A 27732-nucleotide genomic window follows, 5' to 3' on the forward strand; every position below is an offset into this window, starting at 1 on the left:
GGCTGCTTTTGCTGCATTAGAGCAATTGATGCAGGGCACACATTCCAGAAACAAAAAGCTGCACTTTTTTCAGGGATCAAGACCATGGCAGTAACGTTCAGAACTGCACCAGGAAGTCCCAGTGATATGATCTTATTTGGTAAACAGCAGGTGTAATGGGTGATGTCATGTCTTGCCCTGTCTCCTACATTTTGATGTCACAAGAATGCAATTACACAGCAATAACCACACCTTGGCACTCTTAGTACTCAACTGGAAAGCATGACAGTCACATACAGATTCAGATCATTAAAATGAGGACTACCCTGAAACACCTGTCTTAAAAAAACCTTCAATCAACTCACAACAAAAGATTTCTGATTTTAAAACAGTATTTCTAACCATATATTAGTTGTTTTTGAACCTGTTACAGTACAAGCAGCAAAATAACTTATTAGCTTAACTATAAATTGTAAATAAAAAGCTTTTTGGTACAATACCCTCACCCAAAAAACTGATGAAGCTCACACAACACAAGGAACAGCATCACTTCAATGAGAATAACACACCTAAATGTAAAAGCAAAGCTTCACAACAGGAATTGTCCACTGGCTTATAGGGAATAATTCTGAAAAATTATACTGTAATTTCAGTCTTTACATTGTACCTGAAACCCTGCAAATCCTATCAAATGGTAATTGTGTTATCCACATTAGTGTTTGTTTCCTACGATTCAGAATTGTTTTGTCCTGTTCCTGTAAAGCACAAGAGGAATTTAGATTAAAATATATATACTATTTATGGACAACAATATGTCATTGGTAAGTAAATAAATGCCAATTCAAATGAGTGTCTTGCAGACAAACAACAAAAATTAAATCCCTGCTCCAGAAAAGTACATCAGAAGGGTAAGTCTGCATTTAGTAGACTGCACTTCCACCTAATTGCTTTAAAAAAAAACAAACACACCAAACCAAAACCACTATGGTACACAGCCAGATAATCACAGACTCTCAACTGCACTTCCACCTTAGCGTCACATGACTTATCCTCTACAAGCCCATTGAGAAAGATTAGGAAGATGCTTCTCAATGAAGTTCTAGGAATTATAGCTCTGTTAAGAACTATCCAGACACTGTTTTATGGAGAGGCAGTAGATCTGGAAGAAAAACAGCACACAGAAATGATTTGTTGTAGTTTTTCTAAGTACCAAAAACAGCCTTACACCAGCTGCCAATAAAGCTTTGAACTTGACAAACCAAGTAGGTTAGAGTTACTTACAGGACAGTTTTCATACTGAAAAGCCACTTGGAGTAAGGATAAAAATGGAGATTTAAAAGGAGGATGGGGACCAGAGACAGAAATACAATGTCAACAATTAGCTTAATCAGAAGTTCCACTTACATGAGTGAAACAAAAGCTTTTAGAAAGTCTTAAACTTTCAAAGTAAAATACTTAAGTTGGGTGCCAACATAAATCTATCTATAAATCAAGAGCTTAAAGAAAAGTGACTTGCCAGTAACTTTAGTTCTCTTAGCCTTCCTCTTCCACATCCTGCAAATGAAGCAAGTGCACTCAGAGTGTGCTGCCCATGAGCCAAGGCAGCAGAGGCCCTGCTTCTGAGTCATGGACAGGGACACGAGCCCTCCCCTTGGGACAGTCAGCAACTTCCCTGAGTAATCATTCATTGTCTGCCAAGGCAGAAAGGGAATCAAAACACCTTGGTACTGAGAGCCTTCAGACCTAAAAAAGGCATAAGGAATAGGGATGAACATGCTGGAAGTGCAGACAGCAAGTGAAGCAAGAGGGGTTGTTTTTCTTTGCCAGAAATTAACCATTCTCCACTTTCCAAAATAAGTCCATTGTCACAAGCTATAGCTGATGGAGGCAGGTTGGTTTTTCACAACATCTGCAATACTTACACAGCCATTGATTCAGTCTGATCCAGACAGAATGAAAATTTATCAGTTTGGCAGATCACCTCACTTCATCCTCCCCACGTGAAAGCAACGGAGAACAACACCCTCACAAATACACCTGGCTGGATGAGCCGGCTGAGCCTCATGGGCACAGAACACATTTCCAACAAAGTGCAGGCTAATATTTAAAAAAACAAAATTAAACTATGCGTGTTCTCAAAAATAAATTACCCTGGTAAACAGCCAGGCATTTTCCTGCTTTGTGGCAACACTTCCACAAAACACTTTGGCAAAAAGATGCCTGACAATATTAATGAAGGATACAGCTCAAAGGAGGCCCCTGATGGCACACAGTCTTTACGAAGTCTATAATGGCATTAACACACCCAAGGTGACATAGATCAAAGCTATATGTTCCTTGTCTTACAGAAAAATTCAAAGAATCTGAAATTCATCTAAGGATTGGCCACCTTTATCCTGATCCAGCCTCAGAGAAGGCAGCCACTGGAATTTGAGAAAAAGCAGATTCTTGGCAGCTGGGATGTCTGGAATTAAGTGAGATCACAGGTAACATTCCCTAGGAGAGTACTCATTCAGGAGGTAAGGCTGCAAAGTGTCAGCAATGCTAATAACCTCTGACTGCAAAGAAACTTTTCCCCATGGAAGCTTTGTCACTAGCTGGATCCATCCCCTTGATTCATCAATACCCCAGTCCATGCTGCACCTCCACAGGTGCCATCATCATCCAGTCAGGGACAAACCATGTGCCAGGAGGATGATTCCCAATCACACAGCACACAATTCCTTCCCATGACCATGTCTTTTGGATGAGATGGGGACAGTGTCAGAAGCAGGAAACTTCTCAGGCAAGGAATTAAATCCAGCACTACAAAAATCAGGGGTCTCCTTAGGAGACATTTGTATTCTACAAGTGGATGTCACTAATTAATAACTATGGAAAAGCTGTGACTTCCTCAAGGAGTGAGTCCATACTTCTTTCAAGGAGGTAGGAAACTGCCTGGGCTGCTGCTGAGTGTGCTGCAGAATTCTGGAGTAACTCCCACAGAGTCCAAATGCTCTAAGCCTGGTTTACTCCCTACAGGGCACAAACCCCAGCACCCAATTCCTAAAATCAGTGAACTTTGGGAACACATGGCAGCTCCTTCTAGGGAAACCAGGGCCCAGGATGCAGCAGGAGCAAGAGAAAAGTATGGTGCACACACTGTTTTCATCTCAACACTAAAACACAGCTGGAAAACGTGCTCATTCCTGGCAGCCACATCCCAACCCTAGACTTTGAGCAGATTAAGCATATCTGAAGGCAGCTTCTGTCCTTCTACTGATCTGACCTAAACACAAGGAGAGCATCCTTGGAAAGAGCAGACTGCAGAGCCTGCCAAGGGAATTTAATATTTTTTAATCAAAATTTGGAACCTCAGATCCTGAAGTTTTCACTGGGAAACCTGGAAGCTCACCTTGGCTCAGAAAAGACCATGATTGTGGACTTGATCTCCTAGGAGTACTGAACCTACACCTGCCATGTCCACACCATTAAAAAACTAAGACACAGGCAGGCACTACCAGGACCCATTAACACCTGAAAAAATTCACTAAAGCACCACGTGAAAGATCCACAGTGTTAACAGGAACAGAGAACTACCTCAGACAGCAGCAGCCAGGGAACATAAATGCAGAGGCCCATTTACAGTAGTTCTTGGTGTCACATTTCTGAATGACCTGGACAAGGCACAGCTACAAAGAACTAGGTCTGACCTCACTAGGTCTGTGCAAATAACTCATCAAACTGTCAGCATCTCCTAAAGCACCCAGCTGGAGAAAGGCACTGAGCACCTGTCCTTAAAGACAGACAATCCTGAGGGAGAACAAATCTCAAGCAAAGTATTCCAAACCTAGCACTCCTCTTAAACCAAGTATCAGGCTCCGAGAAACACATATAACATATATATATATATATATATATATATAAAACTTATCTTCTGCCAGCACATTCCCCCCTGTGGAAGAAAAAGATGAGGATGGAACAAGGAGTGCTCACAGAACTGATACACAACCCCCCAGTCCTGAGCAGAGTCAGCCAGGAGTGCAGGTACAAGAACAGCTCATGCACAATAGCTCAGTCACCACCTCCTGGAGCACTTGCAGGGGGAATCAACCTTTTGAGGTAGGGGGGAAAAGAGGAGGAACAGGGACAGAGGACAAAATCAGAGTGTCTAAATGCAGATGAGTCAAACACCAAGGGCTGTGCAGCTCTGCAGCAAGGGACAAAGGAATGCATCACCATCAAAGCTGTACAACGCAGACCTCGTGTTTAGAGGTACATTTCTTTTCACACCTTTTTCAGTGGAAAAAAAAATCTAGCTCATTTATGGCAGTGACCCTGAGCTCTTGGAACTGAAAGATTATTAATGACATACAGAAAGATTTTAATGGTACAATGGCTGGATTTCACAGATGAATTTGGAGTATTAGTCCCCATCACTCCCAGCTGGCATGAATGCAATCCAAATTTCCTTCTCTCCTCTGTGACATAGTTGTGACAAGTCCTGTACAGTCTGCTGTCAGTCACACTGCTTCACCCAACCCCCTCTGTTTACTCCTCACATGAATTTCCAACCAACCATGTCTAAGTCTACCTTACCCACTTCTGTCTACCATGCTACTTCCATTCCTGCAGCTTTCACACTTACCATTATTCTCTTTTCATTCCTGTGATTTTACATTAACTACTGTACACTCAGTATTTCTCATTTCACCTTTGCTACAGGATTTCTTGAGAGATATTTCAGTGGAAATCTTTAAAATTGCTTGAAATGTTTAAGAGGATTTCCTTTTTCTTTATTAAAATACTTCAAGCATTTTATTTCGCCACTAAAGCCATCTAAAGCCCTTATAAATAACTATTCATCCTCATTAGTTGAAAGCAAAGTACTTTTTGATACACTGCTCAAGTGTGAAGTGATTCATATTTGCTTTTTTAGAGAAAATAGGATTGCAAAGACTTTTGGCTCCCTATCTTGAAAACAGGCTTTTACAGCAATTTGTTTCAGACTAGAAAAACATTTTTGCGTCAATTCTTTAGGATAAGTTTTCCATTAAAATAAAAAAATGAATACAATAACAATAAAAACAATCCACAGGAAATATTTCACCTTTCAAAGGGTCTACTTCTCAAGCTGCTATTAAATTGATTTTCACAGAAAATGAAAGCAAGACCTGGCCACTAAAGGACTGTTATAGCAATGAAATAATAACTGGCATTAAGCTTTAACAAAAAACTCCTCATTTCCAAGCCTGAACATGAGCTACAATTTTCCTTTTCTACTTTTCAGAAGACAGCACTCCAAGTTTTACCAACACAGGTTTACTTTTGATTTATTATTAACAGCCATATATTACCAGCCCCCCACCACACACACAATGCAATTTATAGAGGTTTTACCCCCTTGGCACTGTGCCCATCACTCACCCGTAACGGCATCATAAAACTCTTCTTCACTGTTCATCCTTCAGTGTGAAATCTCTGTGCAGCCAGTGCAGCTCGCTCTAATGCATCCTTGAACTTGATTTAAAGTATCTGGGTGCTGTCAGGGTCTTCTTTTGCAAATACCCAGCTGCTTTAGATGATCTATTTGACAAAACAGGGAAGGAGAATTAGCAGCTTCCACATTTCTCCTGTGTACAAATGCTCACACTTGACAAACACTAATTTTCCTGTTTCTTCCCATGGCAAAAGATGGATTTCTGCATTCATAAGTAAACAGCTCTCTTTGATAACCACAGTAATTTTGAAGACAACTACTACCTGCCACAACAACAGCTGATTTACTGTGTCACACTTCTCTCTGTATAAATACTTCATATACATTACTGTAAAATGTATCTATCTTATTTACAGCAAGTTAAATTTCAGGCAAATACAGCTAGAAGGAGCAGAGAACTGACAGAAGAAAAAGCCAGCTGGCAAACCAAAAATTCTCCTTAGCAAGAGGATAAGCCTTACTGCATCCTTAACCAAGAAAGCTGGGAACAAGAAAGAACCTTGGTATCTCAAAGTCTGACCACTGCATGAAAATGTTGGGTCTGACTCTACATCATGCAATCAATATGTAGTGACCCTTGAGAAGTTTTTTCAGGCTACTGCTATGCACTCTTGAAGAGACAATTGGAGATTTTTCCCTCTAAGAAGGAATGTAAAGAACCAACAAGCTTTTCCTCAGTAGAACCACGCACTCTGCAAATAACTTACAGATTTATGTAGCATTCCAGCTCTACTTTACGGATGGACTAAATTAGATTTTTTTCCAGATGGTTAACAATGGTGTAATGCAAATATTTTTACCTCACCCAATTTTAGTTTAAGGAGAAGAATGAGAAAATTTCGTTTTCATTCTTACAAATGTTCACCAGGTTCCAACAACGAGCCAAGCACACAGCAATAAATGACAGCATGGCAATGCTATCGATATCTCCTCCTAAACAACCTCAATCTGTCAGTCTCAATTTTTTCTGATCCTGAAGATTCCACTGCTTTTGTGACAGTAGTTTCTCCAGAGTAATTATAATTGCACAATTCCATTCTAATTAGAAGGAACAAAGCCAGAAGTGCACTCTGCTCCTAGGAGAAGAGTTTACCATGTTTGAAGCCAATTCCTTCTTTTTCTCTGCAAGAAACCAGACTGTGTTTCGAGTCTCTTTCCCCTCACTGCCCAGAACAAAAGCTGTTTGAATGTCTCACATACATACAGTTCTTCTAACTGTCCATTCAGAGGGAGGAGCTAAGCCAGCCCATTATGGGACTCATCTAAGTTAATGAATTTAGTGTTTGCCTTGAAGTGGTTTATGTCTTTCAAGGATAGGTATTTCAGTTTGTCACTTTTCCTTTAGGAACCTCCCATCCCCTTGCTACTGTACGATCTTATATCAATCTCTGCACCAGCAAGATCATATTTACAAGTCCTCACCCTCCAAGTATCTTTGAAGATGCAAGACATTTATGCTTTCAATTGTCTGCAAGCATTGCATCCTTCTAGCAAAAGAGCTGCCAATATTTCCAGAAGGAAACTTCGACATGTACAAGACACAGCCCTCTCATGATCAGGACTACAACTACATTATTTTCTCCATGTTTTCTTGCATCTTCCCTTTTTCTGTTTAGTCTTGTATAGAAGGCACTAGGAAATAAAAATTATGACTTACAAAACTGTCAAATATGATTAAGAGCATCAGAATAAATAAGGTCATACAGATGAATGCCAGTTGCTCCTCTCCCCTCTTCTGCACAATAATAATTGCATTACTAAAGGCCTTGTGAAGTGGAACTACATCCCACAATGTGCAGTTTCACTGCAGAGATAACAAAGCTTTCCTATAAAAACACTCACCGAGTACAAATGAAGTGACCAGAATCAGAGACAAATGAAAAGCAGGGCTATGTTGTTCTCTCCTGACATCTACCTCACACCACACCTGAAGCTCACTGCTATTTGAAAGTTCAATCATATACCTCTAAGTTATATACAAAATATGCACTGAAATAACTTTAAATAGTTACAGTCACAAATTGTCCTAAGGTGTTAGGAACATTTTAAAAAGGAAAAAAATCCATATATTTTGCTGAGTTACACTAGGAATAACTTCCCACTTGTATCACTTATTTTACATTCAGTTCTTTTATACAGCAGAGATTAACATGAATTTGCATGTAGCTGAACACACAGTGATAACAGCATTCAGCTTTCATGAGCCAAAAAGCTGGGATAAAATCCTGTTCTCTTCCTAAGAGCAACAGCAAAAGTTACTTTCAACTAGGCTGAAACACCAGAAGACAAATACATCCTGGTGGCTTCATATTCAGCATCTGTAATCTGTATTTCCTCTTCCATTCCCTGATGTTCCCAGAAGAATTCACCTGCACACCAGCAAGTGTGGCTAGTAGCTTTTATCAAAATTGCCATTGAAAGAAGGGTGCAGCACTCCTGTGTCAGACAGACCTTCAGGAGCTCAGGACCAGCTGCTGTCCTGGAAAATCTTTCATAAAGCATAAACATCCTGTCATGGTCTCACCTTTCAGTCCTACAGAGTAGAAGAAACACAAAGTCTGTTTGGCCATTCTCTTGCATACACAGTAGCCAACAGGAAGGTAACAAACAGGTTTCCATACACACTTCACATGTTGAGAGAACACTTTCAGCAGTTGAGGTTTGCTGGTTTTCAGGCACAGCAGAGGGAACAAACAGAAAGGACAGTTCCTAAACACCAGACAGGTCCCAGGAGGAGCTCAGGAGCAAACTTCCTTCTCCAGGGACCCCCACAGCCTTGATGCAGAGCGTGTAACAAACTATTCACACCAGCCACAGTCCCAGCCAGGGCCCATGACCAAGGAAGAACAAAGTGGTTGTGAATAATGTCACACAAAGTGGTCTGTCAGGCACAGAGCTCAGCCTGTCACTCGGCACTGACAAGTCCCGGTTGATGTGGCTGCCAATAACACACTCTGCATGCAAAGCTCTCTGCAGGTCAGAGTGTCCCCTACAAGGTCACAGTCCCCAGCAGTAGAAGGCACACAAATTCTCCTCCAGAAATACAGCAGTCCCAGACTCTGCACAATTCCTATTTTAAACCATTTCCTCCCACTTGAACTTATTTTTAAAACCAGGACAACAAAAGCGCAAGACTTTGCAAATCACTTTATAAACTGCCTAATTTGCTGCAGGCATTCAGTGCATGTGAGCATCTCTGAGAGGAGATGCACATTCCACCTTCAGGGCTGCTCTCCAAAACCAGCGTGTGGGAACCCACTGCCTTTATCTTGGTAAATTAGTAATCCCTCAAATTTGTCACTTCGTAGGCTTGTTCCCTCTCAAATTTCATTTCTCAGGAGAAAGGTAACAAAAACAACCAAGTAATGTCAACCATGATTCTGGATCCTAAGAACTTATACACCAATTACAAAACCCCAAAAACTTGTACCCCTGTAACTACCCTAAGTTAATTCGACCAGTTCCTCTATCCTAACTTGTTCTTCCAGGTTAATCCTCAACAAAGACCCAGTTGGATAACCAAAAGTTACTCCTCCTTAAAGAAACATTTGCACTTCTATAGAAAGACCAGCATTTACAATGAGTGGCTCACTGGGCTGGAATGTGGCTCAGCAAGCTCAGGTTTGAAGCTGGCTGGGGATAGATGCAGTGCCTTTTTCCTCCAGACCTCAAGCTGAAATTTCTCATCATGCAGCAATTTTGGAAAGCTTTGCTGACATCACCATTCTAAATTAAAAATCCTAATTTTTTTTTTTTTTTTTTGCTTTGAAAGCACATGTCCTAGCACTACATGATATATAAAACACTTGGTCCTATCATTACACAGATATTGAATCTACTTGTGAAATACAGGAGCATTTAAGTAAAACCAAGTAGAGAATCAATAAGCAGTCATTAAAGTAACCACAGAGGTTCAGCAGTACAAGCAGGTAGGGTGTCAGGAGTTCAATACCCTGGAATTAAGAGTGACACCAAAGAATTCATGAACTAGCACATTAATCAGCTTTCTCACATGCCTAATAAGGTTTTGTTGGGTGTGCATTTCCACAGTAAATTTTAAAATAATTTAAGTTTCTTAACATAAAAAGAGAAAAATTGCAAGCAATTAAGAAAAAGGAAGAAGGAAAAAAAGTCACTTGGGACCTTCCTCATGAAAAACATTTTCATTACTTTGATATGACAAGGGAGAACATGAATTTTCAAAGTGACAGAGGGAAGGTTTACATTTTATATTAGAATGAAATCCTTCCCTGTGAGGGTGCTGAGGCCCTGGCACAGGGTGCCCAGAGAAGCTGTGGATCCCTGGAAGTGTCCCAGGCCAGGGTGGACAGGGCTTGGAGCAGCCTGGGACAGTGGAAGGTGTCCCCGCCCATGGCAGGGGGTGGAACAAGATGAGCTTCAAGGCCCCTCCCAACCCAAACCATTCTGTGACTCTGTGACATCCTGTGCTCAGGATGTACCTTCGGTCCAGAAAGAGGTTCCCAAAGAGCCAAAAGAAGATCAAACATGCACATCCTTCATAATAACAGCAAAAATAAGAAATGGGGGGAAAAAGAACACAAAATCCCCTAGTCTACAACATGACTGCTGGAATAAGAGTCAACCCCAACATCTCTTGAGTTGACAGCTGAAATAAAACATAGCTGTAGTACTTCAAGGGACAGAAATAAATAACTTGAACTAACAGATAAATATTCATGTGTGTTTAATTCATACACATCTCCTGAAAACATCAAACTGCAGTGTTTCATCTCTGAATGAAAGCTTCAGCAAGGATGAATCTTAATTGACTCATGAAATTAGGTTACCAGCAACACTAGATCTAAAACATCAACAAAAATTAGCCAAGAAGCAAATTTAATTGGCAATTTAGATTAACTGTTACGCTCTTAAAATCTCATCAGCCAGAGAACAGCCACACAGACAGCAGAACCCAGGAGAGGATTTTCTTTACCAAGTGAGATTTGTTTCTTAGTCCAAAGTTTGAATGCAATACCATCTGCCAGATGTCCTGGCAAGATAAAGTTCTCTGCAACCACAGCAAGAGAAGGGCAGCTTCCTTCTCCAATCTGTTAAATAAAGTGCAGAGAGGCTGAATGAAGAGGATCAGCTGGACACTCGGCCGCTGTCACTTTTCCACTTTTTGGGAGATTGCAGCTGTCCCTATCACGGGCTCTTAAGTCGTTGAGAGTTATTAAATGGCCTGGGGACAGTTCAGTGCCAGCACTTGAAACAATGATGACAACAAACTGAACATTTGAAAGGTTAGCTTTGAACAAATGAGCTGAGCCATTTATGGCAGGCTGAACCATGTTCTGTTCTCTCAGAAATACCAATTTTTGGTGATTCACAGGAATTAAGAGACAACTGAAACACGACAGGTCTGCCTTTCAAAGGAGTAAAGGCCACAAAACTTGTTTCTGCATCAGAACAAATGACAGTAATTGTCCCACACAATAATCATTGTCCCAGCCCAAAGCCCCAGTGTTTCTACCAGAAGCATTATTTATTTAACATAAAAATTGTAAAGATTAATCTGGACAGAAAATATCCTCCCAGAACAGTGCTCAATTACCTATGGAATCAATGGCTACTCCCCACTTTCACTTCAGCCAAAAATTCTGTTCTACAGCCAAGGATACTGGCTTGCAGAACTTCCCTCAAATGTAACAAACAGATCAAAGAAACTTGATTCCAGCAGATTAATATTTTTTGATGCAAAACACTTCACTGAAATTCATACAGAATTCTATAAATGTTCTCCTTTCTTAACACTACCTCAATATCAGAGACATTTTTCCACCTGAGAGCATCTGATAAAGCATTTTTCAGATTCTGTAACCTTCCCTTGAAAACTATTTCATGGCCCATGACTGTAAAAAATGACAAAACTCTGTTCTGCACACCTCTCCACGCATGATGCATAATGCTAGGTTTGATCAGGAGTGATAAATCAGCTCATTTCTAGCCACATTGTTAAAATAAAACAAGTAATTCAATACTGTATTGAAAAACTAGTTATTTCTTAGTTGTTTCCTGGGGATCTGTTTTATCTTACTTGTAAGAGAGAAGGTGGCAAGTAATCAATAACTCCCAGCAGAGTGGCTTTGGACACAAGTGTCAGTAGATACATAATTAATCATTTAGGAACACTTCTCTGAAGATAAAATTAAGGATGCTTGGTTATTTCTCATCATAATGCAACCACCCCTGCAAATTGATTACTGAATCTTATGAACATGAAGACAGTTACAGCATAAAATATCACTGGAGAAAACCCCTAGAACAGCAAGAATAGTTATATATGTAAGTTTATAGATCTTCCTCCTCAAAGGCAGCTTTGTCTCTGTGGACTCATTGTCTCCAGACAGAGGCAGGTTTACATTCACCCTGCACAAGGTATTTTGTAAATAATTTTCACAGAGACTCTTAGACTATTATGGTAGCAAATATACTGAAAATAAAGCAGGAGGATAACAGCAACTAACCCAGTGCAAAGCCCTACAGTAGAAGAAACCATATTTTTATGCCTAGCACCAACTCCTCACACACACAGAGTCCACAGCATGAGCACCTGCACACAGCTAACAGCCTATTTGTGAGGGGGGTTTTAAGGTGATACCACAAATTTGCAAAACCTTTAGGAAGTCAGATTTTATGCCATGATGGAATTTCCTGTAAAGCTGCATTTATAGTAAATACCTACTGGATTCCAGTATAAGGTTGCTACTCCATTTGCTGTTGTCAAGACATAAATAAAATTAAACAAAATTAACTTTGACTCTTCAAGACAAGACAAATATCTCCATTTAGAGCTCTGTTTTAATAGAGAACCCACCCAGCTACCTGCCCAGTAACATGAACCCACTTGGGTAACAAAAGGTGCACAGCACTTGGTTTAAAACCAAAGGAGAGCACGTAAACAAAGTTATTTACACCTCTGAAGATGGGTAACATCTTTGTTCCACTATTAAACAACCACTCAGCAGTTTCATTGTTCTAGTGCACAACCTAGAAAGAACCCATGCATGGGGCAGGGAAGAGTTTTCCTTTCAGTCAGCACAGGCTGCTGAAGGGCCCCTTATGAACAGGCTGGTGAGAGAATTTCTCTGCAGCCTTAACACACACAGGATTCATCACTGAGAGCTACTAAAGAGATTCTCATCCTCACTTGACTGCCCTGACACGTTGTAGGGAGCAGAGGAGCTGGTTAGTGAATTAGTGAGCTGAACAAGAGTGATGTGAACCACAGACACCTCAGAATTCACACACTTCACCACCTTCAACCTCCACTGCCTGTAACTATCACTACAATCAAAACACAGTGAGATCTACTAACAGATTCTTCTAAAAAAATTTACTCAGAAGTGTACAAATAATGCTAGTAAAAACATAATGAAGTTATTTATCCAGTCATGAAAACACATTTCTTGACAAATTCCCTAAGCATGCAAACTCTGCAATACCCCAGAGGTTCACAGCATCCCAAGAGCCTTTATCTCAGCCAAAACTGACCAGCACAGCAAAGGAACTGGACTGGAGCAGGAACAGCACACACCAATTTGGTCTAACTCCAAGCACAGCCATTAGGTGTCCACCAGAGCAGAGACAGCTCAACTCTGGGACTACAAAACCAAGAGGGCCAAGAAAAAGTCCAGCTCTGTTTCTGCAGCTGCAGGGACAATTCACCTTTTGTGAACCCTCCCTCCCACCAGATGGATAAACAAGCCCAGGAAGACAACACTGTGCAGCCTCTGCATTTTCTGAATGAAGAGCTGCTACAATCTACTACAAACCTGTCTCATTAAATTATGTGCATAATAAAATATACTGAAGTAATCTAAATCATCTGTCTAGGCCAGCAAATGAATTTCCAATTGTAACTGTATTTAAGGACAGGAAAAAAAATCAAGTTTAAGTAAGCTTAGTCTATTCTTGTAACTTATTGATCCTGAAAATTAAGACATTATCTTTGTGCACTGAATCAACAATACATTTTTAAAGAGTATAACTGAAAGTAATGGCAAGCCACATTTGACACAATTTAATTGCTTGTTTCTCTCTCCTGCAACTTGCTTTTACAAGTCTTTAAGGATACAAAGTAAATAATTACATCATCATACATTTGTCTGCACAGTAATTATTAAGATGCAAGGATTGAGATAATGAAATCTTGAATTCAAAGTTCTCTGGTGGTCTATTCCATAAAATAATAAAAACCCATTAAAGATCTGCCATAAAGCATAACCTCTAGTTTTCTGCAACAGGAAAAACATCAAAGTCCTCTATCTCCAAAGTGGCAGACACAGGGTGACCAGCAGTTTGTTCCTTGCTCTCACTTTCCAATTTATTCAGCTTGGAGAAGACACCCATGTGATCAGCTACATATTTGCAAGCTCAGCAACAACATTCAAGTTCTTGAGCACTCCATATTTAACACATATTCTTTGCACGCCTCATTTTGTGCATTTCTTCCAAGAACTTTAAGAACCAAACACTTTAGTTACTACACAAAGAAGAGACTAAACACTAAGCATTTTACAACATCATTCCAGTGTCAAATACAGACATTTCTTATATCTCCATGAGGCAGGTGACAAAACTGATGCTGAGTGAAGGACTAGAAAAATGGCACCTTATAAACAGAAGGCCTAGATATGAACAGCATGATGTAACACTGCATTTGTTCAAGGACAAGCTACTTCAAATATCAAAGCTAATAAATTATCTGCTTAAAAATTCAGCATATTTACAGGCTAATCTTGCTTTCAAACAACAGCAAATAGAAAATCATCTGACTGGCACTACAAACAGTGATTTAAAAATATAGCCTTATCAAAGCAAAAAAAGCCTGATGGGGACGTTTTCCAGCCAACACTAAGATAACAGAAAGCAAAGCTTTCCACCTTTGTTCTAGGTCAGCATATGTGAAGTTCACACAGTAGAATTCACAAGCAGAAAGACTAAAAGAAATACCAGTTTCAGTCATAAGACCTGCCAGCAAGTACATATCATGGAAAGCAGTAACGGTACTAAAAGTGACTTAAAGAAACCATCCAAGAGTGGAAACGATCTTCTGTGACCAGTTACCAAAAGATGTCAGCAAACAAATAACTAACAACCACAGTGCCTTTCAATATTGCATCAGCTGAAACCTTTAGCCCATCTAGTCCTTAACTGCCTGCAGGCACAGGGTCTGCTGTCTAATCACCATTTTCTATCCCAAACTTTTGCCTTCTAAGATTATTTTGGCATGGCTGAAGAGCCAGTTCTGGGAGAAAAATGTCATATTTTTTCCTGGACAGCAGACGTCTCAGCATTTCCTTTTGAGGACTTCCTGGAATTACAAGTTGAGGTGCTGCTGGTTCAGGAAAGCAACAATAAGAATCACTCCTGATCCTCTCCCAGACTGCCCTCAGCTTTCTGTCATGTGGTCAAACATGTGTATGGCTCCACAACTATTTTAAGAAAAAGCTGTGTTTACTGTAACTGAAAACCCAAGGGGTTATTTAGGGGGAAAATCAGTGCTCGGAATTTCTTGCTTCCATGCTAGTTTAGCCAGTTCTCCTAGTCCCATCCCACGGCACAGCGCCTCATGTTTGGAAGTGACCCAAGTCACTGCTTCCAGAAATTGCCCTGAGCTTTTTAGAAGTCCCAGAGCATGCTGGTGTAAAGTTTGTTAAGGTGATAACACATGTGGTTGCCCCCAGATGGCAACATGAATGTGGATTTCTAGAAGTCCAGAAGGTTAAGTTGGAATGACCAAATTTATTTTCCCTTGCACGCAAAGCTTTAGAAAAGGAAACACTATGGGAAGAGTGGTGCAAATCAGCACTGCAGATCCACCATGTTTCCTTTTCACTGTCCTGGAATCTCAAAGGAAGGTTATGTCATTTAGCTGAGAAAATTCACAGAAAATGGAAGTAGTATCTGCTTGCGCTCAACACACTGTGGCAGATACTTCTGAGAGGAAACACAAGGTTATTGCACACATAAAAGCCAGGAGGTGATTTTGAAACTACGTTTGAATTTCTGGCCTGCAAGTGCTGCACAGTAGCAAACTGCTTCCAAAAGGAGTCTTGAATCCAAACATACAAAGAGCACAAACATGATCAATAACCAAATTAAATAAATGGCATCTTATACCTTTATTACCATGCAGAAGTTCTGGTGGCATGTTATTTAAAAAAAAGGCTTTTTTCCTGCTGTTTTTCCCATCTTGCTTCTCTCCTTGTCTGCAAGAGAAACATCGAGTAGGTAACTGAAAAACAAAATTTTAAAAAAAGCCAACCCGAAATGAACCCCAACTGCTTCAGCTGTGACCTAAAAGGCCCCTTGAGGCTCCTGTACTGTGCTGAAACTGAGCCCAGCACGTTCCTCTGGGGAGCCGGGCGTCGTAGACTCCTTTGCTGAACTACCCAGCTGCAAAAGCAATCGGAAAAATACGGTCAAATTAGAAAAAGCCCAGCGCTGGGGCTGCCGGAGCCGCGCTGAGCCCGCACCCGCTGCACAGCCACGTCCGCCAGCCCCCGCTCCCTGCCCGGCCCCGGAGAGCCCAATGCACGGCGTGGGACGGGGCACGGCTCGGCCGGCGTGGGAGCACGGCTCCGGGCACGGCACCAGGCACGGCTCGGCTCCGGGCACGGCACCGGGCACGGCTCGGCTCCGGGCACGGCTCGGCTCCGGGCACGGCACCGGGCACGGCTCGGCTCCGGGCACGGCACCGGGCACGGCTCGGCTCCGGGCATGGCACCGGGCACGGCTCGGCTCCGGGCACGGCACCGGGCACGGCTCGGCTCCGGGCACGGCTCGGCTCCGGGCACGGCACCGGGCACGGCTCGGCTCCGGGCACGGCACCGGGCACGGCTCGGCTCCGGGCACGGCACCGGGCACGGCTCGGCTCCGGGCACGGCACCGGGCACGGCACCGGGCACGACTCGGCTCCGGGCACGGCACCGGGCACGGCACCGGGCACGGCTCCGGGCACGGCACCGGGCACGGCTCGGCTCCGGGCTCGGCACCGGGCACGGCACCGGGCACGACTCGGCTCCGGGCACGGCACCGGGCACGGCTCGGCTCCGGGCTCGGCTCGGCATTGGACAGGATTCACAGCACCGAGAGGAATCACAGCACCGGGCACGGTTCTGCACGGGCACGGCTCAGCACCGGGCAGATTCACAGCACCGGGCAGTATCGCAGCACCGGGCAGATTCGCAGCACCGGGCACGGCTCTGCACCTCACCCCAAGGCTGCCCAGGCTGCAGCACGGCCTGCGGCCCGCAGCGCCCCGAGACACCCGGGCGGGCCAAGGCCCCCTGGGCCGCCGGGACGGGAGAGCAGCGCTGGGGCAGCCGCTCCACCGCCCGCCCCCGCCGCACTGACAGCGCGGCCCGCGGCCCGCTGAGGACGGGACCGCCGAGCCGGGCCCGAGCGGGGCTGTGGGGGCGCTGGGGCCGGCGAGCGGAGCGGAGGCCCCGGGGTGGCGGAACGGGGAGCGGAGCGCGGCGGCCCCGGGCCCGGCCCGCGGCGTTACCTGCACCGGCTCCAGCGACGGCACCGCGGACACCGAGGCGGAAGTGCGGCCCTGGCCGCCGTGGATTGACAGGCACCTCCGCCAATCGCAGAGCGCGGCCGCGCCCCGCCGTTGCCAAGACGACGAATCAGCTCCCCGTTCACCCGCTGGGAGGCGGGGCGAATGCTAATGAGGCGCCGAGCCTGACCGCCCCGGGCCGCGCCACCGCTGGGGAGACCGCTGGCCAATGGCGCCGGCGATATGCAGATGAGGGCGTGGCTATGCAAATAAGGCAGTACCGGCAGCCCCCGGGGCCGGGAGCGCCTCACCGAGCGAGTTCCCAGGGGATTTTGGGCTCCCCCGGCAAGAATGACCGCCTTGTGGCTGCTCTCATTTGTGGGATTTGTGGGCCATTTAAGCTAGCCAGTGATTTCACAGAGCAAGCTTGGCTCGCTGTAACCTGCGAGGAAAATATGGTATTCTCAAACACAGTTGGAATGTTAACTCCTCCTACTCTATTAGTCTCCTGATGGTGTATCAGGATAGGGGTCTTCAGCTGCAAATTTACTTGTAGATGCTGTAACTGAGCAAGGGCTAATAGAAATCCAAGCAGGTTTGTGGGGTTATATAACTTGCAAGCCAGCATCCCCTGTGGTTGTTAATTCCTTCATCCTCCAAGCCCTGTCACTCAGAGCAGCTCAATGGACACCCCAAAACCCCAGAGCAATGGTCCACGGAGCCATGTATGAGTATGAAATGGTAGGGAGCGAACGAGGGAGATGAGACACAAATACTTATCCGCAAAATTATCTTCTCTTGCCGTTGATTCAACTCTCAGTGCCAAGCGAATAGAGGGATGAGCAGATTAATTCTGCAGCTCGCTCATCAGAGGTGGATACGGATGTTCTTTAACAAGGGAATTGTTGTTATTGGACACAAAATGAGTACACACAAGCTTGGTGAGTTTAAGTGAGAAGAAGAGCTAATTTTATTTCTGACTTTGTAATATATAGAATTCTAAAAGTGACAGTGGATTGGAGGATGAAATTGTCACTTCTCCAATCACACGGGTTAAACTAACAGTCTATTAATTCTTTCTTATTACAAAGAAGAATGTAATACAATTATTATTTACATGAACAGTGTGTGAGAACTTTAGTAGAAATATGTAAACATTAGAAGGTTGAAGAAGTTTTATGAGAACTTTAAAACTTTCAAAAGAACTATAAAAAAAACCTTAACACTTTTAAAAATCAAAACAACTGGGAATGGCTGCAAGGGCAGTGGGGAAAATCATCTCAAAATCTGAACCACTCCTTTGCTGCAGAGCTCCCTCCAGCTATCCCCAAATACTTTTGCTGGCACGCTGTTGATTCTGGAGTGTTACTCACCCCTAAACGGGCTGACAGCTCCTGGCCATCAGCCACGTGCTGACAATGTACGAGACACAAATTAACAGTGATAATGCTCCTTGCTCTGGCACAAGTGTGAACGTTTAATGAAATCTCCACGGGGAATTTCTCACACGCGTTGGGATTGAGGAGCGCTTTGGGGTGGGCACAGCTGCCGCCAAGGATGTCTGTCGGTCCTTCTCAATCCAATCTTGCCTTACTCACATGTTATTTCACCCTTTCATTTTCCCATCTTTAGGGAGTACAAATCTTTGGGACTAAAGGATAATTTTTATCACTCCAAATATGTTTGTAAGGTTTTCCTGATTTGCCCAGAAATACATTTTTTCCCCCCATAAGCTCCAATTCAGCAACCCCTCTTGGCTTGCTCAACCTTGTAAGTCTCAACATGAAGCACAGAAATATTTCTGCTGCAGCTTTTAAGCAAAGCCCCACAAACAGAAAGTAATCAGGAATTTAAATTATTATTTTCTGACGGTGCAGGCCTTTGTCGTGACTAAGCAGCTGATCTGGAAGAGTTCTCCAAAAAGACCATGGCAAGACAAAACCACTGATTAGATGACCAAGATATATTGAGTTTTTTTAGCTTTTTCTGGTCTTAATTGAAGGCATGGGCATCCTTCTCCAGTCAAGTTTGTAAGCATTTCATCTAGATTTCCATGCTTAGCAAAAATGACGATAATTGACATTTTCTTCCTTTGTTAAATATTCAGGGGCTATTCTCTAGCAATCTAACTCCATAAAACCCCAAAACTGGACAGGGAGGAGAATTATACTCTGTATTTGCCTCCCTTCTGCATTGGCAATGAGGGAGGAGAGCAGTTACCTTCTAAAGGAGATGGCACGGAAATTTTGCCTTGTTGGCAAAGTTTTGCAATGTTAAAGTAATTAAACAGGGGGTTTACAGTGGAAAGTGTTAGGCAACTGTCTCAGGTATAGGTGTAACCATCAGCTCCACCTACAATAAACCCAAGTGCTTCCCTCCTGTGGAGAAGCACAATCCCCTTAGAAAACTGATCCCAGCAAATCTTGTCACGGCAGCAGATTTGGGAAACCTAAATGGTGATACAAGGGCAAAATGGAAAACCAAAAGGTCTACAGATGTTGATGCAGAGATATTGCAAGGAAGCGTGGCACGTTGCAGCAGAAATGCTGATTGTCAGCAGTCAGTCCATCACCCATTGAGACAAAGGCCTCTTCCCTCCTCCTCCAAATCATCCAGCAGCCAAAGCAGTCACTCAGTCCCAACATGTTTGGGCAAGTTGTCCAGCTCTGGGAAGCTTTTTTTAGTCGTGACTCCTTGCCAGGGAGTTTCAAAACCAAGCCCATTTGTTTAGGGAAGGCTCCAGCATCTCCAGCTCGGTGCTCGTGTCCCTCCTCCAGGCTGGAATTCCCAGCCCCCCATTCCTGCCTAGCCTTTCAGAGCCACAGCAGTGTCCTCACAGCTCTGCCCAAATGTCCTTGGAAATGCTCCCAGCGCTCCTGGTCACCAACAGCTTCACCTTAGAGGAGTGAGGGGCTTGTCCGCACTTGAAAGATTATTTGGATTAAGGGATGGTGTGAATTGAAAGCAGAATGGGAAAACCAAAATATCTCTGGGCAAAAAAGCCCCAAGTTATCAAAGCAGTTGATGGAACGGTTTTTAAGGTCTCTGTCTTCCTGCATCCCCATATGAGTGAGCCTGACACAGCTCTGCAAAATGGGAAACATCCAAATCCTCCATAATCCAAATAATAAAGATTTCCTCCTGCAATCTACCTCATTTTGAAAGACAGGAATTCTGAGTTCTATTGGCAGTAATAGATTGTTTTGAGCTGCTGGCACTGAAAAAAGGAAGATAGTGTGAAAGAGCTACAGTCACAGAAATTTATTTAATATAAGAAAATATTAAAAAAGCAGGCATTGGTAATACTGATAAGGCTGTAATGAAAAATGTGGTAATGCTGAAACCACATGAATTTTAACAAGTACCTTGAAGGAAAGCAATTCAAGAGAAAGAGGAATCTGTAAATAATGAGGAACATGGCAAAAGCTGAATAAGTAGAAATAACCAGTCTGTTAAAAGGCTGAATAAGCATGTTCTTTGTAATGGCATGGAAAGGAAAAGACACAACAGCCTGTATCCTCCGCTCCAGTGATAATTTCCCTGGGAGCTGCACCCATTCATCTGAGGGCAATTCAGGGGCTGAGCCACTTCCATTCAATATAAAATAAAGTTTTGAGAATCTCTGTGGTAAAAGCTGTGAAAGCTTAAAAACCTGAGAGTGCAAGGGGCTTTCTGCAGGAAGCCAGAAAGCTTATTAAAAACATGTTTTCTCACAAGTCTAGACACAAGCACAGAATCACAGGATTGTTAAGGTTGGAAAGGACCTTTGAGGTCATCAAATCCAACTGTCACCACCATGGTCAGCATTAAAACATTTCCTCAAGTGCCACATCCACAGGTTTTTGGAATATGTGATGTACCCCTCTGCTGAACCCTGAATTCTTCTAGTTCCAGGTATGACTTCAGATGCTGGAAAAATCCTGTTCCTGGAGGTGAGTAGAGATGAGCAGGAGCATGTGCTCAGAATAAAAATATTTGGGCCAAAGTAGCTCACTTTCATACATCATCTTCCCTGGGATAGAAATCCATGGGGGTTTTAGATATTCATGGCAGAGAAGATGGGGATAGAACAGATTTAACTCACAACTTCAATCCTTCACACACCTGTATGGGATTTGGGAAGCTCCTTCGGGGGATGCTGTGGAACCTGACTTTTAGGAACCCCCTCCCAATTAGGGCTGGTACACGTGAGCTTCAGCCTGAGCTCCAGGAGCAGATCTGAAGAAACTTTATTTTACCAATGCCTATGCACCACTGCTGCCAGCTGATCTGTCTTCAGTCAGTGATGCTTTATATACTAATGGGTGTTTATTTGTCAAACTTAACCACGGAAGCATCTTATTTAGAATTAATTCCCACATGTGGGTTTAGCTGTGTGTACAGCAGCGAGACAAGTGACCCCTGTACTCTTAGGACACATTTCCCTCTATGATGGCAGTGGATCAATTCAGCAGCTTCTTTCTGGAAACTCAAGTCAATAGAAGTTAATTATACTTATTGATGCAAGGTCAGCATTGACGTGGGAGTAAAATTTAACCTGAGTGCTTCCTTGGTAACTTCCCTCTGTCACCAGGGTCTCACTCAGAGAAGCAGCTGAGCAGGGTGGCTGTGCACGAGGCAGAGTGAAGGAAAACTCCTCACAGGCAACAGTGTAAGGGATATTTCCTTTTAGATATTCCCTTTGCCAGATCAGACAGATTTCTACTGCCCAGGTTAGATGCTACTGGTGTGGGCTAATTTAACCTCGTTATTCACTAAATTCAACACTTGTTGTTTCAGCAGCACAGCCTTTCCCTGAGGCAGCACCAGTTCCCTCTCCATTTTGCTGGCTTTGTGGACGAAGGGACAGCAAGGGAATGTTCTCTGTGGCATGCTCATGTATTTTCCCAGTGTTCCTGATGACATTTCTGCACTGTGCCCCCCTGGCAGAGTTTGCAGCACAAAGGCAACTGCCCTGACACCCAGGGTGCCACCTCCTCATGATGCAGCAGAGAGCTCAGGCACCTACTGACCCTAGGAACGGGCTCAGGACAGTTCAGCCCAGCAATTTTGCAAAAAATCCCTGGATTTTAACCCTGTGACTTGTGACAACCAACAACACCTAGAAAAAAAAATTAAAATAGGGAAAAAAGAAAAAAAACCCCACACTGTGTAAAGCAGACTGTATGCTGTGTTTACTGATAGACCATAGATTGTTTTAGCATGTAATTTTCTCTAGCTCAGTAAAATTAGCACCTTTCATCCAGCAAATATTTATATGCACATATTACTTGCTGGAATCATCTCCTGTACTTTATGACAAAGTCCTGTCCACTTGTCCCTAGGCAACCACTAGAACAAGCTAATTAGTAATTACAAATTCACACATATGCATCAAAACAAGATCCAGGTTAATTTTATGGTGCCTCTGTATTTTCTGTGCTTAAAAATTAGCATCTCAACTTTCCCCAAACAAATTATACTAATCTACAGACTGGTTTTAAAAAGGTCTCATCATGAAATTCCACCAAAAAAAAAAAAAAAAAGTAATGAAGTAAATAAGATATTTGAGCATGAACAAAAAGCAAAAATCGGATCCTGTCCCAGAGCCTGTCCCAGATGGAGTTGGGAAGTTTGGCTGTGGATCTGAAGGCTGCTACACAAGAAATCCCCGACAGGCAGACAAACTAATGTGCCTCCCTCGTCAGCTTCTGTGTCAGCTACAGCTGACTCTATTTACTTTTTGCCCAGAGAAGGAACTGGCAGCAGAAGGAAAAGAAGAGAAACCTTCATTGATATTCACAATGCTTTCTTACATGATCAGCATTATTTTTGTCCAGGAAGCTCTTTCAGAAAATGGGAGAAAACAAGTGATGAGGTGAAAGAATGGCTGTCAGAGGGAAAGAAAGGACCCTGTTGTGGAGGAGAGAGTTTGTTTTATTTTCTATTAAAGTACCATGAATCATTTTGGTTTCTGTTTGCATATTGGGTATCAGAAGAATGAAGTGGATTCAGTCTGAAAAAATTGACTTTTTTACCGTAACTAAGCTAAATGTCAAATTAAACATCTCTAACGATGAAGGCAGGTTGGTGGAAATTGCAGCTCACCCTGATGGCAAAAATCCCCACTTGTCCTCATTTCCATGCAAAATAAACAATGTCCTGAACCCAAAGTACAGCCCTGCTCTGGACCAGGGGTGCAGACCCAGGCACTGAGCTCCTGCCCGCTGTCTGCCAGGCTGGGCTGGCCATGCCAGCGCCCCACGGCAGCAGGAAGGAGCCCTGCCAGCTGGCAAACTGCTTCCAGCAGCAAGGGACCATTCTGCCTGCAGCAGTGCCCAGGGCCCCGTTCACATTGCCACGGATTCCTGTCCCAGGGATGGGAACCTGGAAGGAGGAGAAGCCGCTCTACCTGCGTGTGGCCGCTCTGGATGCAAAGCACAATTGTATTTTTCCAGCCCTGCCATTCTGGAGGGGATTTTGCAGGTCCTCTCTCCTCGTTTACACCGAGTGAGGGTTTCTCCCTGGCTGACAGAGCTCAGAAGGGCTCTGAGTGCCAGAAAATGGCTCAGAATGCCATTTTGGCTCCAAGCATGGCATTTACACTGCTGGGAATAATGTCCAAGAAGGCAGGACTGACAGGAAACTTCTAATTGACCATGGTGTGATTCACTGGGAGGCTCACACTCTCGGAGTTAAAACAGCATCACTAAAAAAAAAGAAATCACTGAAACCCCCGGGCTGTCTGGCAATCAAGTGCCCCAGCAGCCTTGATGTGCTGTTGTGGGATGGCCAGGGCTGTTTGCTGCAGGTGCTGCAGCCCCTCACATGCAGCTCAAGCAGGGTCCAGCAACGGCTCTCCAGATGCAGCCAGTTGTTTTTTGGAAGTGGCTTTGCACAGGCCAGGAAAAAACAGCCCTTCCATGGGAGCATGGAGGCAGAAGGAGTGAAGACTGAAGAAGAGAAGGAGTGGGGTCAGGAAGGAACCAATGAGCCTCACATTTCCACACATTAGTCATAGAATCATAGGATTTCCTCAAATCAGTCATAGAATTATAGGATAGTTTGGGTTAGAAGTTTTGGTTCATTCCCACTACAAAAAGCAGGGGCACTTTCAAGTAGACTGGGTTGCTCAGAGCCCTGTCCAACCTCACCTCAAACACTTCCAGGGATGGGACATCCATCACTTCCCTGGACAACTTGTTCTGGGATTTTACCATGCTCATTATAAATTTTTTCCCTAATATCTACACTCAGTCAATCTTTTTGTAGTTTCAAAGCATCACCCATCCTTGGCAGTGCTCAGATCAGCCCTGGGAGTTCTTCTAACCTGGAGAGGGATGAGTCTGGAGCAGCCCTATGCCAAGAGAAGAGACACAAGTGCCCTTTCAGCCAGAGTGAACTTTAACAGGTTTTTAGTAGGAAAAAACATTATCTGATCACAAGAGCAGCCTTGTGAGGCTTCACATGCTCTCAGTGCTTCAGGCAACCAGAAGTGGAAAGAATTTTTTCCTATCTTTTGTGTGTGCAGCTTCTATTTAATGTAAATGTACTTACCAGAAATTGAATAACTCCCACACCAGTAATTTTATACCCATCCAACATTTAAATTATGAATGCAATAATCTTCAGCACCACGACTCACAAAGGAAGGCGAGAATTCCCCAGGCAAGAAAAGTCAGTTTTTAGATCTTTGCAGCTGAGATTTTTACTAGATCCAGAAATTTGCTCCCTTCTGCTGCCTCAGGGGTTAATTTGTGTGCAAAGTTTCAGGGTTTTGTTTTTTTGTCCTTCAGGGGGCCAAACCTGAAACCAGCAAAACACACAAGCTGCTTTCGGGGGAAGGAGTGCAAGAAGAAATCGCTGTGCTCTGCCTGGGTGAGGGATTGCCTGACAGGGTTACTCTGAGGCAGAGAAGTGATGAAATTGGTTATTCCTCCGAGAACATCCCCTGGCTGGGCTGTAATCTGGCTCAGGAGTGGTTGCGTTCTCCCTGAGCAGGGGCTGTGCTGGAATCATTCCATCTTTAGTCCACGTAGCTGGCAGCAATTTCACAGAAGATGCTTCTGACTCATATTTGCAAATGGAATTTAAAATCTTGGATTATTTTCTTCACTATGTTTCTTAAGGGTGGTTGGTTTGTTGTTTTTTTTTTTAATCTATTTCAGGGACCTGGTGTTTTACTTGTTGCTTTTCCTCTCTGTGTAGAACCAAGGAGAGACCAAAGCAGAGCAAAACTCTTGTTTCCCTCTGTGTGTGGCAATAGCAGAAAATGAATAAGAGAGAGAAAGGGATCAGATGCAGCCCAATAACCAGAAGCTCCTTTTTGCTGGGCCTCATGAGGGATCTGTGTCATCCAGAGCATGGAGGCAGCTCTGGTTCAGGCTGAGCAGAGCAGGGTTTCATCACTTTTTGTGTCATATAAAGACATTTATCAACAGGGCTCATAGTAACTGGTGGATGAGAAGTGGTGCTCCTTCCAAATCAGGAATGTTCTCCATGCCAAGCTCTGTCTGGAATTACAGCCTGGTGAGAAATCCCAGCCCTGGCACTCTCCTCCCTTGACAAATTGCCCCGCTGCCATTTCTTGATCAAAGGCTGCCAAAATGGGAGCTCTAACACCACCTTGCCTGTCCAAACCCAGCTGAGTGGCTGCTTGGTGGCAGGAGTTAAACACAGTTATTTTGTCTCTGAATATCATCTGGGGACCATGTAGAGAAAAAGATGCTAAATCTCTGTCTCCCAGTGCCCTGTGAAAGGCTCTAGCAGAGTAGGTGAACATTAATTTCCTCTCCTCTGCAAAGTAATGTGCTGCTTTCCTTAAGGTCATCAGGCTTTGGTTATGCTTGAAGGAAAACAAATATTTAAAAAAAAATTGTGGCAAATGGAGATGCAATTCTTTTAAAACATTGTCTTTTTGAGAGGTAACAGCAACAAAAATTGTGTGAAGATCAAAGAGAAAAGAGATTGTGCTCAAGAATAACTCAAAAATATGGAGCAGTTGCTGAGCAACTCTCCAATGCAAAGTATTGCTATTTTCTGGTCCCTTCCCCCATCTGCACAAGAGGGATGGTGTCTAGTGCTGGTCAAAGAAAAGGTCTGTGTGATTGCCTGGGTACAATTAGATCTAAGGTCTTTGCAAACAGCTCCTATCAATCAGCCTCAAGCCATTGATCTTACATCTAAAGCACATATTGAAAAATAAATTATGGGTTTTTTTGATCTAATCCACTATTAAGGATTCCTTTCTTCCTTTTTGAGGCTGGGTAAATAAAATTCTTCCATCAGAATTTGCTTAATAATTATGCTGGACACACAGCAGACCAAATCTTGAGGGTGAAGCAAAGCAAGGACTCAAAAGCTAAAGGCTGATTTCTTTTTCTCTGTTTTTTTCTTTTTTTGTTGGAAGAGCTATTCTTTAACCAGGCATTGCAGAGTGCTAAATGCATTCCAATAATCGGGGTATTGTCTGTTATCTGCCTCGGGCTGAGCAGCACGTGTGCCACAGGGATCTGCCTGCTGCAGAGGGGTACCCGAGGACTTCACCTTCCTCCTCCCACCGTGGGTCTGTCCTTGTCCTGCTTTTGTGCAGCTGCTGGCACTTGGCTCCAGATGCAAAAGTGCTTTTTTCCACTGAGGAGGGATTGTGAGTATCCATCCGTGAGGATCCTCCAGCATCCAGACTGCACTGAGACCATCAGGTGGAGGAGCAGATGCCATGAAAACGCCACAGCAGGGCACAGCTCAGGTGGTCCCCATCCTTCACTCCTGCTGGGGTCTCTGGGGAGATGCTGAGATCTCTGATAACCATGGAAATATATTGTGTCATCTCATTTTGTGACAGAAAGGAATAAATTCCTGAGCTCCACCCCCAGCCTGCAGAAATGGTGGGGGGATCCTACTTTTCCATCTCCCCCTCCAGCAGGGCAGGATGGAGATGTGACTCAACACATCCCTGTGAGCATCCTGGGAGTGGGGTCAGCCACAGGGTCAGGGACCACAGAGCCCCTGCTCAACTCTTCTCCCCAGGGGATGGACCTGAGGCAAAGCAGAGGCTTGACCCACAGCAACGTCAGTGTGACAAGGCTTGCCCTGCTATTTCCCGGTGTGGGTTTTTTTTTTTTGGTTTTTTTTGGTTGTTTTTTTTTTTTTTTTGCCCAATACCCCTTTGAAAGCAGTGCAGCCAGCTCAGCTCTGCCTCTTGGATGCTGGCAGGCTGCCACCCTTTAATTAAGCCTGCTGTTATGTCTAATGCTGGTGGCACATTTCAGGGCACCAGCACAGAGGCTGTGGGAGTAGGAGATGAGGTGGCTGCAGAGCTGTGTGGTGACTTGGATGTTCAGGCTAACATGCCAAATTAAGAGTGTTGATTTTATCCTCCTCACCCGTCAGATCAGCTCCTGAGCACAGATCCAGCCAGGCCATAGAAAAACCCCTTTACCTGCGGGGAAGAGGGCAGCTGAGAGCAGAGAGCATCGGTTTGAGCCCCCACCCCTCACTCTGTGGCACTAAAGTGGCCCAGAGAGCTCTCTGGACTGCCCTGGTGTGCCCCCGGCACGGAGCCAGCCCAGCGGGCTGCACACCGCACTCACCTACAGCCGGTGCCCCTGGGTGAACGGGCCTGAGCCCAGCTCCAGCGCGGGGGCAGGAGCAGGGGCTGAGGGAGGGACAGCTTCAGCATCCCCCCGAGCTGCAGGCCAGACTGCAGGGGAAGTCTCTGGAAGGGGAAGAGTCTTCCCTCCACTTCTGGCTGCTCCACGTAGAG

The 27732-nt window shown here is 44.1% G+C and overlaps 1 protein-coding gene across 1 annotated transcript in view; it reads right to left on the reverse strand.

Moving 5' to 3' along the window:
* The window catches only part of OSBPL2 (oxysterol binding protein like 2), a 34256-nt gene extending 17160 nt beyond the window's left edge, over window positions 1–17096 (reverse strand). The window contains exons 1-3 of the mRNA XM_068207951.1: window positions 16992–17096; window positions 15605–15693; window positions 5386–5544 (exon numbers count right to left, since the gene is read on the reverse strand). Coding sequence (XP_068064052.1) covers window positions 5386–5422 — 37 coding nt within the window. The 5' untranslated portion in view covers window positions 5423–5544; window positions 15605–15693; window positions 16992–17096. The remainder of the gene's footprint in view (window positions 1–5385; window positions 5545–15604; window positions 15694–16991) is intronic.
* Window positions 17097–27732: the final 10636 nt, after the last annotated feature.

This window comes from Anomalospiza imberbis, chromosome 17 (genome assembly GCF_031753505.1).
Source record: "Anomalospiza imberbis isolate Cuckoo-Finch-1a 21T00152 chromosome 17, ASM3175350v1, whole genome shotgun sequence".
In the NCBI taxonomy this organism is placed as follows: Eukaryota; Metazoa; Chordata; class Aves; order Passeriformes; family Viduidae; genus Anomalospiza; species Anomalospiza imberbis.